We start from the raw sequence: 15,624 nt of genomic DNA on the forward strand, positions 1-15,624 counted from the left end.
CGTTTTCTGTAAGTCTTCACAAGGTTTTCACACACTGTTGCTGGTATTTTGGCCCATTCCTCCATGCAGATCTCCTCTAGAGCAGTGATGTTTTGGGGCTGTCGCTGGGCAACACAGACTTTCAACTCCCTCCAAAGATTTTCTATGGGGTTGAGATCTGGAGACTGGCTAGGCCACTCCAGGACCTTGAAATGCTTCTTACGAAGCCACTCCTTCGTTGCCCGGGCGGTGTGTTTGGGATCATTGTCATGCTGAAAGACCCAGCCACGTTTCATCTTCAATGCCCTTGCTGATGGAAGGAGGTTTTTACTCAAAATCTCACGATACATGGCCCCATTCATTCTTTCCTTTACATGGATCAGTCGTCCTGGTCCCTTTGCAGAAAAAACAGCCCCAAAGCATGATGTTTCCACCCCCATGCTTCACAGTAGGTATGGTGTTCTTTGGATGCAACTCAGCATTCTTTGTCCTCCAAACACGACGAGTTGAGTTTTTACCAAAAAGTTATATTTTGGTTTCATCTGACCATATGACATTCTCCCAATCCTCTTCTGGATCATCCAAATGCACTCTAGCAAACTTCAGACGGTCCTGGACATGTACTGGCTTAAGCAGGGGTACACTGCAGGATTTGAGTCCCTGGCGGCGTAGTGTGTTACTGATGGTAGGCTTTGTTACTTTGGTCCCAGCTCTCTGCAGGTCATTCACTAGGTCCCCCCGTGTGGTTCTGGGATTTTTGCTCACCGTTCTTGTGATCATTTTGACTCGCACGGGTGAGATCTTGCGTGGAGCCCCAGATCGAGGGAGATTATCAGTCGTCTTGTATGTCTTCCATTTCCTAATAATTGCTCCCACAGTTGATTTCTTCAAACCAAGCTGCTTACCTATTGCAGATTCAGTCTTCCCAGCCTGGTGCAGGTCTACAATTTTGTTTCTGGTGTCCTTTGACAGCTCTTTGGTCTTGGCCATAGTGGAGTTTGGAGTGTGACTGTTTGAGGTTGTGGACAGGTGTCTTTTATACTGATAACAAGTTCAAACAGGTGCCAATAAAACAGGTAACGAGTGGAGGACAGAGGAGCCTCTTAAAGAAGAAGTTACAGGTCTGTGAGAGCCAGAAATCTTGCTTGTTTGTAGGTGACCAAATACTTATTTTCCACCATAATTTGCAAATAAATTCATTAAAAATCCTACAATGTGATTTTCTGGATTTTTTTTCCTCAATTTGTCTGTCATAGTTGACGTGTACCTATGATGAAAATTACAGGCCTCTCTCATCTTTTTAAGTGGGAGAACTTGCACAATTGGTGGCTGACTAAATACTTTTTTTCCCCACTGTATATTTAGGTTTGTTTAACACTTTTTTGGTTACTACATGATCCCATATGTGTTATTTCATAGTTTTGATGTCTTCACTATTATTCTACAATGTAAAAATAAAAAAAACTTGAATGAGTAGGTGTCCAAACATTTGACTGGTACTGTATGCCTCATGAGTCAATTAGCATCATGCGGATATAAGCTCTCCCAATGGGCACGGTCAAATTCACTGACATAGATGTACTTTCTACCAATAAGAGTACAGAAAAATAAACATTAACATTATTTATTCTGCTTCACATATTCCAAAGCATCCATTGTATGAGAAATATTTTGAACATCTCAAGGAGCCAACAAGAAGCAGACTGTACTAACACATTGGTTGAATGTACCCAGGGCTAAATCTATGCAGTTTACAATCATTCCTTTATAAGGACAAAGATACAAAGCACAGGTCACCAACATAACACTTACAACAAAGTTATTTACAAAAAATCACGTATGGATAGAAATACGGTCTCATTACAAAGAAGATCTGCAAAGCTGTTAGACGATTATTCTCCATGACAGCATGCGTAAAATTATAAGTCAAAATATTCTTTAAGACTCAATTCCCAAAATCATAATGCTTGTTATCTCTCTGGAAATGGATCTCACTGAGCTCTAAGAAATAATACTTTTGGTGTTTCCTTACTCCCTCACAAGTTGTCATGCTAGTGTTATTTAAATATAATTAAAGCTCTTATACAAATTTGGTCCACTCAACTCAAGAAGTCTATTTCCTATTGCAGTCCATGCACAGAGTGATTGAAATTAGAACTACAAAGCAAATGATAAACTATAATTTTCGCATAGAAATTGAAAAATTATACATCAGTGTCAAATATTTTTCAATTCGCTATATCAAAAAAGTCATTCCACCCTCAAAGTACAAAAGTTGCCACAATTAGTGACTCTTGGGTATTAGGGAGTCGAGTGTGATGAAGGATGAGCTCCAAAAGTAGGTTGTGTAAGGGCAGCACCACAGGAGTGAGTATATGCCTGACTCACCGCAGTCACAGGCAGGTTAGCGTTTTTCTTCATGAATCTTATTCTGGAGGCAGCTGTGCAGTGGTCAATAGCTGGCACAGCCACAAAGTCATAAAATCTGATTTTAAACATAACCTTAACTACACTGCTAACCCTAATGCCTAACCTTAAATTAAGACCAAAAATAAAATGGCCCATCTCGTGGAAATGTCTGAGTTCTGTATCCAGGGCAAGATTCATGACAATAAACGTCAATCTGCTATTCACATAGTAGATTACCATTAATTGGGAGACTAACTATTACTGAAATACTGTCTCATTATTCAGTAAGTGTCACATTTTGTGTTTATGCCTTTCGGGGCGGCAGGTAGCTTAGTGGTTAAGAGCGTTGTGCCAGTAACCGAAAGGTCGCTGGTTCTAATCCCCGAGCCGACTAGGTGAAAAATCTGTCGATGTGCCCTTGAGCAAGGCACTTAACCCTAATTGCTCCTGTAAGTCGCTCTGGATAAGAGCGTCTGCTAAATGACTAAAATGTAAATGAAGAGACACTAATTCAAACTAAAAAGGAACACTACCCAGAGATGATGGTGTACAGAACCCAATAGGCCCACAATACTGATGTGGAGAATCAAAAGAAAGTATTTGCTGGAGCGTAACATTACAATTGGACTATATGCTATTTTAAATATGTTGTTTAAATGACCTCTCAAACTGAGACTGTAATTTGCTGAAGTCTGGCACAATTTGAACAGCATTTTTCTCTCTTGGGGTGTATGAATTAAACCGGCACGATTATCATAAGGGATGGTATAGGCAATTCCATTTTCTTCACAGCGGTCACCATCTGAGGAAATGAATTAAACTCTGCTAAATTAGAAATCAAATTATGAGCCTGGTGCCCCAAGGTCCAAAACTAGCATGTGCTCTGTGAGGATGTGCTCAGACTTCAAGCTACAACCAGGGTGAGTATGGTGTCTGTATTTGTCCAATGGACAGCCCTGCAGGGTAAGGAGAAATTTAATTCTGAGTGTTGATCATGCTTTTTGGTTCAAAAAAACACTGGCCTTAGCAGAAACTCACTCTAAAATGAAGGAAAAATACTCATTTTGACACAAAACAAGTGTCCCCATTATTTGACCATGCCTTTCAAGATATTGATAAAGGTATGTTAAAAATCCAGATAAGTAAGTATTAACTGAGATATCATATCCTGAAAATATCAGAAATGCTAGCATGTAGTAACATCTTAATTCATTCAAGACTCCAAGTTGGAGTTTGACAAAGTAAACCCATTGAAATAATTAGTTGGACATAGAATAATTGAGTGTAGTAGGTCCACAGCCAAATGTGTTCTTGACACTGTCCCTTATGGCTTCCGAGTCTGCTGTTGCTGCTGATTGGTGGCTGGTTTTTGGAGTTCTGGATAGACCAGGAAGCCAGTGAAGGTAATATACTTGGCATGGTTGCTGTATGCTCCAAAGCCATCGCGCTGGTGGCTATAAAGCCAGACGATATCACCATGGCGCAGAGACAGCATCAGACTCTGGCTCTGCAGAGCCTTCTCAGTGTCACTGTCATCATAGATCATGGCCTGCACCTCCAGGTGGTTCTTCATCAGCTTGACTGACAGTGTTTTGTGGGGAAGCTTGCCAGCATTGAAGGAGAAGAAGTAGGTTCCTGGAATACGGCAGGTGAATACACCTTCAGTGACGTTAAAGTCAGCGCCAATGTTGACAAAGTCTGTGTCAAATGCGATAGGACGGTGCTCTGGGAAGCCCTGGTCCACCCCTACGATGCTCTGAGTGCGGCCAACAGAGAAGGCTGACCTCTGGTCCTCCTCTTCATCCTCTACCTCCTCTCTCTTCTCTACGTTGTCCCTTTCTCCCAGCCCATCCTGGTCTGTTAGGGTGTGGTCATTGGCAGTCGCTTCGTTTCCATGCATGGGAGTTGGGTCCTCGTTCTTGGGGTCTTGGAAGGTGTAGGTGTCAGGGTAGATTAGGTAGCCGTTAAAGGTGGTGTAGTGACCAGTGTTGCTGTAGATGGCATAGCGGGGGTCACCGTGAAGGCGGAGCCAGACTGTGTCACCAAAGTCCAGCTGTAGCATGGCACTTTGGCTCTGCACCTTACGCTCCTCTCCCGCATTCTCATCATACACAATGGCCTGCACCTCATTCCTGTTCTTCATTAGCATGACTGACAGGTCACGACGGGGGAACTTCCCCACTGTGAAGGAGAAGTAGTATGCTCCGGGGATGCGGCAGCGGAACATGCCTGCCTTTGAATCAAAGTCCCCACCGATGTTAACATACTCCTTGTCAAAGGTCACCACCATCTTTGGTCCACCCTCCATGCTGCTGGTGCGTGCCACTGAGAAGGCAGACCGCTGTTCTGCATCCTCAGGCAGGCGAGCGAAGGCCCACGTGCAGGTTACATGACACATCAGGCCAATCAGGAGACGGCTAGCTGGTATCGTCATCTTTCCTGTTGGGAAAAGGATTGACACAGTTAATAACACAACAAAGTCAGGTGCTTAATCTCAATATAATACACAACAGATATACTCTACTCTGAATTGACTGTGGGTCAACTATCGAATAGCTCAAGGCTTTGCCAGCTCAATTCAGAAGTAAAATCAGAAACAAGTGAGACTGTTATTAGTGATTCAGTCCCACCTGGATCCATTGAGGATTCAATCTTCTCTGAGACACTTGCTTTGAAAATATGTTTACCCCAAACGGAAGCAGCATTAATACGTTCCTAATTAGCATAGGCTTTCATTTTACTCGGCTAATGAAGGAACAAAAAAGATAGACAATAATATTTGCCCTCGGCTGTCCGAGGTGCCAAACCAACTGGAGATAACACACATTCACCTTCACTCGAAGTCATCTGTTTACTCAACATCAATTATATCACAACTTAATTCTCTCCTGTCTCATCACTATATTGAACCCAATATCTTTGTAAATGTGATAGTGCTTTGACAAAGGAGCTTGCTCTGAAACACGTCAGCAATCAACATCATTGAAAGGAATTAAGCTGCTGTCCTGAACCTTCTTTTATAATTGCATCTTTGTAAATGTTTTAACATTCTCTATGTGCAAGTTATTATAGTCAGTGAGCATAATTATGTCCACCATTTAAAGGCTTGATCCCAAATACAAAGTCACACTAACCGGACTGTTATTTTTTTTAAATTGAGGGTTAACAAAGTCTGGTCTACTAGGTCCTATCATGTGTCAAATGTCTGTGTATGTTGCAGTAATTATTGATTTTAGGATCAATGCGGGCAGATTTCGCTATCATTGTCATTACCTAGTACAAATTTGTCCCTATCTTCTGGTGAGGTTCAAAACATCTATTTGTGTCTAATGAGACGCTGCTGATGCAATACATCATCTTCTCTTCCTGCCTGTGTGGTCATCAGTAAAGCCATAACAGAAGCGGACCTGTCAGAAGGAGTTTCAGGCAATGTCTTAAGTTCACTTTACCAACATACAGTAGGTTATTCCATGGGGAGTCTGCTAATTTCAAACAGTAAAAAATTTGATCCCATGGGATTGATATTACTAGTTATAAACAGCACTTGGGCTGAAATGAACACAATACACATAGTTCTCTTCCTTGCCTCTATCATTAAATTGGGTCTGAACTCACCGATTCTGCATGTGATTTTCTGCTGTTCATGAATAAAGACGAGATTTGCATCTTGGGGATGTGGTTCGATGTGGGTGTGTTATGTTTGCTATATCCTACCCTGGCAGTTATTGTTGTTTGTCCCTCTTGAGTCACGGTCGCAACAATTCGCCTCAAAATATTCAGAATTAATCTAAGATAAATCAAGAAATCTATAATTAATTTGGACGTTTTGTTTTTACAACTTTCTCACTATCTATTACCAGAGTTTGCGTCTGTCTGGCAGTGTTAAATAGCAAATCATGTTACAAAACAGGTCGCGGCAGAACACAAGACGCTTGCAAATGGGATTTGAATTCTGGAATAATGACAAGTAGCTGTTGGGATGCAAGTGCGCAATGTCTCAATTCTCATTTAGCCCAAAACAGTGGCAGACTCAATGATCACTATCAAACACATCAGCATGTGGCCACTCGATAAAGGGCTTATGAGCCAATTGTGATCTTTCAACATAACATTGGTGACGTGTTGTCTTATGTAAACCAGTCAGAGGTGCTGCATAATGTGAGCAGGTCTGTCTCACTGTCTGTAGGTTCTGCTGTACAATTGGATAGAGCACAATCAGTGCAGCTGTTTCTCCATGCATGACAATTCTCCCTAGGCGTTACCATCCCGTGTTAGTGGGCAAGTGGACATGATCGAAATGAAATATCCAATGGAACTAGGAATGTAACAGCTGTTGCAAATCTCAGTTTTGGAAGATACTGACTTTATGATTAAAATTATGCTATTTACACATTGTAGTACATTTTTACACTGACTAATATCGATGCAACATAGGCCGTTTTCAACTAGAGAAATATTTTTGGGCTTAAGCTGCTCTTTAAGGACTGTGAGGCTATCGGTCAAAGACAGTTCTAGTATTGTGTGACAGCAGCCTCAATGATTTGCTACATTCTGCATTTGACCAGCCTGCTGCAAAGAGGTTGCTCATTTCTTTATGGTTGATGCAGAGTGACATGTTGAAACATGCTCCATGAGCGCAGCATCCCTGTTTCCATCCAAAGATGAATCAATCGCTAGTGAATAAATCTAAATAGCAAGCCTTTGATGCTGACTGAGAGCTGAGTCTTACAGTGAATGTGACATTGTCTGTGTGGATATTCATCACATCTTCAATTACATTGGAGGCATTTACAATTCTATTTTTTTTTCTATTCAACCAAATATCAACAGAATACATAATCATTTCCATTTTGAATGTTGATAGCTTTGTTTGTAATTATTTAACATTCTGAAATCTATTTTGAGTGCATGCATGTGTGCATGTTTTTTTGGGGGACGCTGTGAAATAACCAGGCCTATGAGAGTCCAAAATGTGTTAGGTTGAGCAGCATTTCCTCACTTTAATGTTGTTGGTGAAAAGCATTCCACCACGCTGAGCCATCTGCTAGAGGTGATAACCAAGAAATGCTCAGAAATGAATAAGTCCCAATGGTGGCCAAATAGTCTCATCCCTGGAGTGTGGATGGATCCAAAAGTGGGCCTAGGTTGTGGAATGTTAATTTAGATAAGTGCAATAGGTAGACTCTCAGTTTAGGGATATTACTTAAACGTAAGTATTAGCCTATCGTACATTTGCAATGAAATTAATCAATTACTGGAATGAATTCTCGTAGTATACTCAAGTAAAATGTCACATACTATATGACAAATATGATATGTCATATGTGCAACATATACAGTGAGGGAAAAAAGTATTTGATCCCCTGCTGATTTTGTACGTTTGCCCACTGACAAAGAAATGATCAGTCTATAATTTTAATGGTAGGTTTATTTGAACAGTGAAAGACAGAATAACAACAAAAAAATCCAGAAAACACATGTCAAAAATGTTAGAAATTGATTTGCATTTTAATAAGGGAAATAAGTATTTGACCCCTTTGCAAAACATGACTTAGTACTTGGTGGCAAAACCCTTGTTGGCGGCAATCACAGAGGTCAGACGTTTCTTGTAGTTGGCCACCAGGTTTGCACACATCTCAGGAGGGATTTTGTCCCACTCCTCTTTGCAGATCTTCTCCAAATCATTAAGGTTTTGAGGCTGACGTTTGGCAATTCGAACCTTCAGCTCCCTCCACAGATTTTCTATGGGATTAAGATCTGGAGACTGGCTAGGCCACTCCAGGACCTTAATGTGCTTCTTCTTGAGCCACTCCTTTGTTGCCTTGGCCGTGTGTTTTGGGTCATTGTCATGCTGGAATACCCATCCACGACCCATTTTCAATGCCCTGGCTGAGGGAAGGAGGTTCTCACCCAAGATTTGACAGTACATGGCCCCGTCCATCGTCCCTTTGATGCGGTGAAGTTGTCCTGTCCCTTTAGCAGAAAAACACCCCCAAAGCATAATGTTTCCACATCCATGTTTGACGGTGGGGATGGTGTTCTTGGGGTCATAGGCAGCATTCCTCCTCCTCCAAACACGGCGAGTTGACGCCAAAGAGCTCAATTTTGGTCTCATCTGACCACAACACTTTCACCCTGTTCTTCTCTGAATCATTCAGATGTTCATTGGCAAACTTCAGACAGGCATGTATATGTGCTTTCTTGAGTAGGGGGACCTTGCAGGCGCTGCAGGATTTCAGTCCTTCACGGTGTAGTGTGTTACCAATTGTTTTCTTGGTGACTATGGTCCCAGCTGCCTCCCGTGTAGTTCTGGACTGATTCCTCACCGTTCTCATGATCATTGCAACTCCACGAGGTGAGATCTTGCATGGAGCCCCAGGCCGAGGGAGATTGACAGTTATTTTGTGTTTCTTCCATTTGCAAATAATCGCACCAACTGTTGTCACCTTCTCACCAAGCTGCTTGGCGATGGTCTTGTAGCCCATTCCAGCCTTATGTAGGTCTACAATCTTGTCCCTGACATCCTTGGAGAGCTCTTTGGTCTTGGCCATGGTGGATAGTTTGGAATCTGATTGATTGATTGCTTCTGTGGACAGGTGTACTTTTTTCCCTCACTGTAGTATATCTTTCTGAGATCAGATGTGGTTTGATGGGTTTACTGCTTTTCTTTCTGAGGCAGAAGCTACTACTTTTAAGTGTTCATATAGTGGTGGCCCTATGACCTTTTCTATCTTATTTTATATCCCTCTGTGGATTCTGTGGATGAAAACAAACAGAGGGCCATTGTTCCTGGGTGGGGACACAACCTCCCCATCTGCTAGGGTCAAAATGAAAGAAGCACTTGTCACTACCATGTACAGTTTCATATGTCTCCACAGCTTTTCAGACATGGATATCAGATGCATTTTCTGTGTCCCCATAAAGTGGGTACATGCTTTAATACAGTACAGTGCATGTCATCTTTACAGTTCCAAGGTTTGCAAGCAGAATTGCACACAAAACATCCATTGTGCTCTGAAGAAATATTTCCGTAGCTCCCAATAATTCCTTGAGTTAATCCCACCCACCAGAAGCACAATTGAAAACGCTTTGTCTGCTGAATCTTGTAGGCAGGGAGACAGGATTACTAAAACCTCAACATTTGGCATTGACCCACAAAAATATGTAATCAAGCACAAACTAATTTGTGCAAGCACATAACCGTGGCAATAGCACTGCTGTCAAGTGTAAAAATCAACAGCGTTGAAAAATATGCCCTGATAATTAGGTTTTCAATAACCCAGCATACCCACAATCCAGGTGTTGTTTATATAGGATTATGTTAATCAGACATCATCATGTTGCTGCAGCATATTTCAGGTTCATGCTATGTGATACACAAGGTTTAAATTGCTTCAAACTTTGAAAAAAATCTATAGTTGTTTATTGCATTCTCATGTTTTGGTCTGTTTTCAAACCCACCATGGGTCTATTTTCAAATATGAGAAGTGGCTTCTTTTATTTATTCATATTGTTCTTCTATACTTCTTCTTATATTTCAACTTACAGAATATACTACACAGAGGATAATACTGTATATCCCACTCATGAAAATCAACAGAGAAAAAACAAGTTAAAAGCCTACATTTTCATAGAAACTAAAATGAGACTTGTTGTTTTTTTACATGTTCAAAGAACATAATTGCCACACACCTAAAGGGAATGAGAGGCAATCTCAAGCGAGCCACTCAATCTCTCTTATAGGCATAAAGTGGTGAAATAGTCCCCTCTCTACCATATGATCAGCCTCTGAACATGACCTGCTCAATCCTAATTCCAGCATAATAGCATCTCTCTGTCAGCTATCTGTGGTAATTCATGTAATTATTCATGTACCGCCACTATGCCATACTTACAACCATGTAGGCACCAGACATATGGCTGATACCATAGCCTTTGTCATCCTATCGTTGATGATGAACAATAGTTAATTTGCTTAGATGGTGCATTTACCAAAGGAAGATGTGTATACTTTGCTTAAATTTACAATAACATGTAAAGTTAAGTGTTGACTGTAGATTTTCCTCTCAATAAACTCACCACCCTTCTCTCTGCATTTCTAAAATTGACATTTCTGCTTAGCATCACCTACTTCTGCTTTGAGTAAGGACTGTTTTTATTATCTTTGCACCATTGACATTGGGGATCAGATTGATATTTTCTTCGACAGCGCAGGCGACAGACCCATGGTTAAGTCAATTCTTTTACATCTGCCCCTGAGTGTGGATGCATATCAAAGTGCAGACTTCAGTCAGAGAACCCTGGTATCTGAGATGATATGAAGGGTCCCTGCCGCTTCTGTCCCTCTTATTAGTCACATCCTCGCCAGATGTCATCTCACTGCTCAAGAGGAGCCTTAACACGAGGCAGGGATCTGTCACCATCTGGGATCATTGGCTCAAACGAGAGAAAAGGGGTAGGAGAGAGAGAACCAGCAACAGGGGGAAATGAGAGCAAAGAGCTTTTTAAAATGTCAGGCTTGAGAATGAATCTGTGGCTGTGAAACTATTTTGTACTATTTGACGTTTCGCGCATACCACCATGATTAAAAAACGGAGAGGAAAAGCTTTCCATGGACTGGCCCTTGATGCACAGTCCCATCATTTATAATGTGACAGCAGTAATGACCCAGGAGCACACAGACACAGTCCATTAACAGCGAAGCACGGTTTGTGTTCGATCTACACCCTACCAACAGGAGCATGTCGCCTGGTGAGAATCTCACATATTGATTGTGTGAAGAGAAGAGAGGCTCACTGAGCGGTTGACTTGACAGCTCCCCAAATGGGTCCATAGATGGACTGGCTTCAAATGGGTCTCAAGATTTGCAGGGCTGAGGAAGACTCGCAGCAAGGAGTATCAAACACAGCCACTGTTTGGGGACTGCAGGGACCTCTTCACAACAACCACTGCCCATGGGACAATGTATCAAACTGTCAGGCCCACTTCTCCCTTTACTTGATGAACATGGCATGGGTACTCGTTATACATGATACTCCCATCAGCGCTATCATAAAATCAAATTTTATTGGTTGCGTACACAGTTTTGCAGGTGTTATGGCGGGTGCAGCGAAATGCTTATGTTCCTAGTTCCTATTAATCAATGCAGTAAATCACAATTATTCTTCCAGATCTCTCTATCCTACAGTATCATACAGTGGGGAAAAAGCCACCAATTGTGCAAGTTCTCCCACTTAAAAAGATGAGAGAGGCCTGTAATTTTCATCATAGGTACACGTCAACTATGACAGACAAAATGAGAAAAAAAAATCCATAAAATCACATTGTAGGATTTCTTATGAATTTATTTGCAAATTATGGTGGAAAATAAGTATTTGGTCAATAACACAAGTTTCTCAATACTACCCTTTGTTGGCAATGACACAGGTCAAACGTTTTCTGTAAGTCTTCACAAGGTTTTCACACACTGTTGCTGGTATTTTGGCCCATTCCTCCATGCAGATCTCCTCTAGAGCAGTGATGTTTTGGGGCTGTCGCTGGGCAACACGGACTTTCAACTCCCTCCAAAGATTTTCTATGGGGTTGAGATCTGGAGACTGGCTAGGTCACTCCAGGACCTTGAAATGCTTCTTACGAAGCCACTCCTTTGTTGCCCGGGCGGTGTGTTTGGGATCATTGTCATGCTGAAAGACCCAGCCACGTTTCATCTTCAATGCCCTTGCTGATGGAAGGAGGCTTTCACTCAAAATCTCACGATACATGGCCCCATTCATTCTTTCCTTTACACGGATCAGTCGTCCTGGTCCCTTTGCAGAAAAACAGCCCCAAAGCATGATGTTTCCACACCCATGCTTCACAGTAGGTATGGTGTTCTTTTGATGCAACTCAGCATTCTTTGTCCTCCAAACACGACGAGTTGAGTTTTTACCAAAAAGTTATATTTTGGTTTCATCTGACCATATGACATTCTCCCAATCCTCTTCTGGATCATCCAAATGCACTCTAGCAAACTTCAGACGGGCCTGGACATGTACTGGCTTAAGCAGGGGGACACGTCTGGCACTGCAGGATTTGAGTCCCTGGTGGCGTAGTGTGTTACTGATGGTAGGCTTTGTTACTTTGGTCCCAGCTCTCTGCAGGTCATTCACTAGGGTCCCCCCGTGTGGTTCTGGGATTTTTGCTCACCGTTCTTGTGATCATTTTGACCCCACGGGGTGAGATCTTGCGTGGAGCCCCAGATCGAGGGAGATTATCAGTGGTCTTGTATGTCTTCCATTTCCTAATAATTGCTCCCACAGTTGATTTCTTCAAACCAAGCTGCTTACCTATTGCAGATTCAGTCTTCCCAGCCTGGTGCAGGTCTACAATTTTGTTTCTGGTGTCCTTTGACAGCTCTTTGGTCTTGGCCATAGTGGAGTTTGGAGTGTGACTGTTTGAGGTTGTGGAAAGGTGTCTTTTATACTGATAACAAGTTCAAACAGGTGCCAATAATACAGGTAACGAGTGGAGGACAGAGGAGCCTCTTAAAGAAGAAGTTACAGGTCTGTGAGAGCCAGAAATCTTGCTTATTTGTAGGTGACCAAATACTTATTAGCAAATAAATTCATTAAAAATCCTACAATGTGATTTTCTGGATTTTTTTTCTCAATTTGTCTGTCATAGTTGACGTGTACCTATGATGAAAATTACAGGCCTCTCTCATCTTTTTAAGTGGGAGAACATGCACAATTGGTGGCTGACTAAATACTTTTTTTCCCCACTGTATACCTCTGCAGTAGGGCGAGATTAGTTGCACTGGAAAGTTTTTAAATTAGGACGATTTAATATTAGCAACAAAAAATTAAATACCATAATGACATTGATATTCCCTCTGTGTGAAATATCAAACACTTTGACGTTTAACAGTCTTGTTTTGTATTGTAAACTTTTGTGGTTAAAACCAGAGATCTAGATACTTAGCTATAGTGACAACTCTGCTGAATGTGTGTATGACTGAGCCTGTAATCCTCCTACTCACATTTTGAAGAAAAAAAATGAAAACATCAACTCCCTCTAACTAGGCAACCTGCCTGACTGAATTTGCGTTTGTCTGTATGTTTCTTTCTGCTTTTATGTACCAATTGGAATTGGTTAAGATTAAAGCCCCCTCAGTCTTTTATCATCTCCTTTCGTCTCTATACCTCCCACTGCTGTTGACAGCTCAACCTGAACCTGGGATTGGGTGGGAGATGATGGAGGTGTTCTTTCTTTGTTAGCGTTTTCCATGTACTGTAGATTAATATTCTATATACCATGCCCACGCATCCTCCTGCAAGATCTTATTACCATCTTCTGGTCTATGTATTGGAAGCACTCAAATATGAACAAAAGAAGAGAAATTGAGAATACAGCAGGAAATGTACAAAGGCAGAGAGCATTGTAGCCGGAGTCAACTAATAAACCACAATCTCAAGCTTACAGCAATCCTCTCAAATCCCTGAGATAAAGAGTGGTACATGATAGATGAAATGATACATTCCTATATACTCAGCAGTGTTTGGCACCCCGTCCATATTGATGTTGCTGTAGATCAGTGCAGACAAATAATGCATGTTGCATGGACGCGACAAGACTGTAAAATGCACAACATCTACTCCATGCAAGAGACAAAAAGTAACCTCCTCTATACTGCAGTAACCCTTCATTCAAGGTGTCCTTACCTCTGTGTAGGAGGAGAGGAATGCTCAAAGTTCTCCAAAAGGGCTCTGCACCAGGAAGCGTTCACAGTCTTTATGTGTATCAACCTGCTGCTGCTGTCTGGGAGTCTGTGTGAGCAGCACACACACATATACACACACATATACACACACACACTGGAGGATATGAGAGTGATAAAGGGGCTCCTCATCTGATCAGGGAGACTCTGGAAGTGCAGAGCGCTCCTCTACTAAGGCATTTTCTGCAGCGGGGTGACACAAGGGGGGATTGGAAAAGGTGGGGGGATTTTTGATGTGATGTCTCGGCATGATCTTCCATGTATCTCAAACAGATAATGTGTTTACAGAATGTGTCTATATTTTCTAATTGGATGTTTGTGAATACATTTGTTTGCATGTGTGCATAATGTTGTGTGGTGTGTGTGTGTCTTTGTGTGTGTGTGTGTGTGTGTGTGTGTGTGTGTGTGTGTGTGTGTGTGTGTGTGTGTGTGTGTGTGTGTGTGTGTGTGTGCGTGCGCGCACCCATGCGTGTGTGCTCACATGAAAGGGGAGGAGAGAGCCTGTCAGGGTTTAATCACTGTAGGGCTTTGTTATATGGCAACAATGTTGCCAATTTCACACTCATCCATACTGTTATAGTCATTATCCTCATTCTCAGTGGGGAAGAGGGTGGAAGAAGGATAGGATGTAATGCCCTCAAATTGAAATTCATCTAACAATACTTATTTTATAATCTTATTCAAATGTCACATTCTGTTCCTCCTGCACATATTTAATTTAGCAATCCTTCAATGTGTAACTTTCCCAGTATTTGGCAGACACACTCTCTTCCTACAGCAGGTGCTGCTAATTCAGCACCATGTGGACCTCCATTCTGTTCATGTTTGCAGCAAATGACCCATTTTGGCTCAGAACAAACAGGGGAGAGATCATGCCACCAAAGTTTTCGTTCTCTCACTTTTTGTGACCAGTGGCCCTCCATTCTTCCTCCACTCTCCTGGGTAATCAATAAGACCAGAGTTGATGTAAATGCTGCGTGCCTGGTAATGAATGGCAAGTAGTGGTTCAGGTTGACGTTTGATGGTGTTTTAATGGTCTCTAGTGTACATATATCTTTGTATTTACTGAACATGTATTGGTATGTGTTCTGTTTTAAAACAGAATCTCATTGAAATATCATAAAATGCTAAAGAGATAAGTAATCGCTAAAAAAAACATGGTTATTATTGTTATGAATGGGAAATGACATTGACAATGGTAGTTCAGGACAACGTTGACAGTAATGAGCAACCATTTTAAAGTCGGAGACCAAAATATGGTTATTACAATGTAAAGTGACTTCTGAGCCTTTACTTTCCTAGCATTTGTCATCCTCCTTTTTCTCATTGCTGTAACATGTCACACATGACTTTGACAGCATGGCTATGGAGGGTAGGGTAGACAGTTGGAGGGAATGTTTATGAGGAAAAACCGACGTGTTTATTGCTTTAATATTACTCTTCTGGTTTCAAATCAGGGCCCATTGTTGAGCACACTCTTA

General features: G+C 41.7%; 1 protein-coding gene across 1 annotated transcript; it reads right to left on the bottom strand.

Annotated features, from left to right (window-relative positions):
- Positions 1-2,815: 2,815 nt before the first annotated feature.
- Positions 2,816-14,211, bottom strand: LOC121574272 (complement C1q tumor necrosis factor-related protein 4-like). Its single transcript, XM_041886892.2, has 2 exons — positions 14,088-14,211; positions 2,816-4,827 (listed from the first exon to the last, which is right to left on the bottom strand). The coding sequence occupies exon 2, from the start codon at positions 4,820-4,822 to the stop codon at positions 3,713-3,715; it is 1,110 nt and encodes a 369-aa protein (XP_041742826.2). The 5' UTR covers positions 4,823-4,827; positions 14,088-14,211; the 3' UTR covers positions 2,816-3,712.
- Between the last annotated feature and the right edge of the window lie 1,413 nt (positions 14,212-15,624).

The sequence above is a fragment of the Coregonus clupeaformis genome, unplaced genomic scaffold (assembly GCF_020615455.1).
Source record: "Coregonus clupeaformis isolate EN_2021a unplaced genomic scaffold, ASM2061545v1 scaf0180, whole genome shotgun sequence".
NCBI classification, from domain to species: Eukaryota; Metazoa; Chordata; class Actinopteri; order Salmoniformes; family Salmonidae; genus Coregonus; species Coregonus clupeaformis.

Excerpts from the sequence above, each read along its gene's own strand:
- LOC121574272 (XM_041886892.2), bottom strand. The coding sequence starts at position 4,822 with ATGACGATACCAGCTAGCCGTCTCCTGATTGGCCTGATGTGTCATGTA.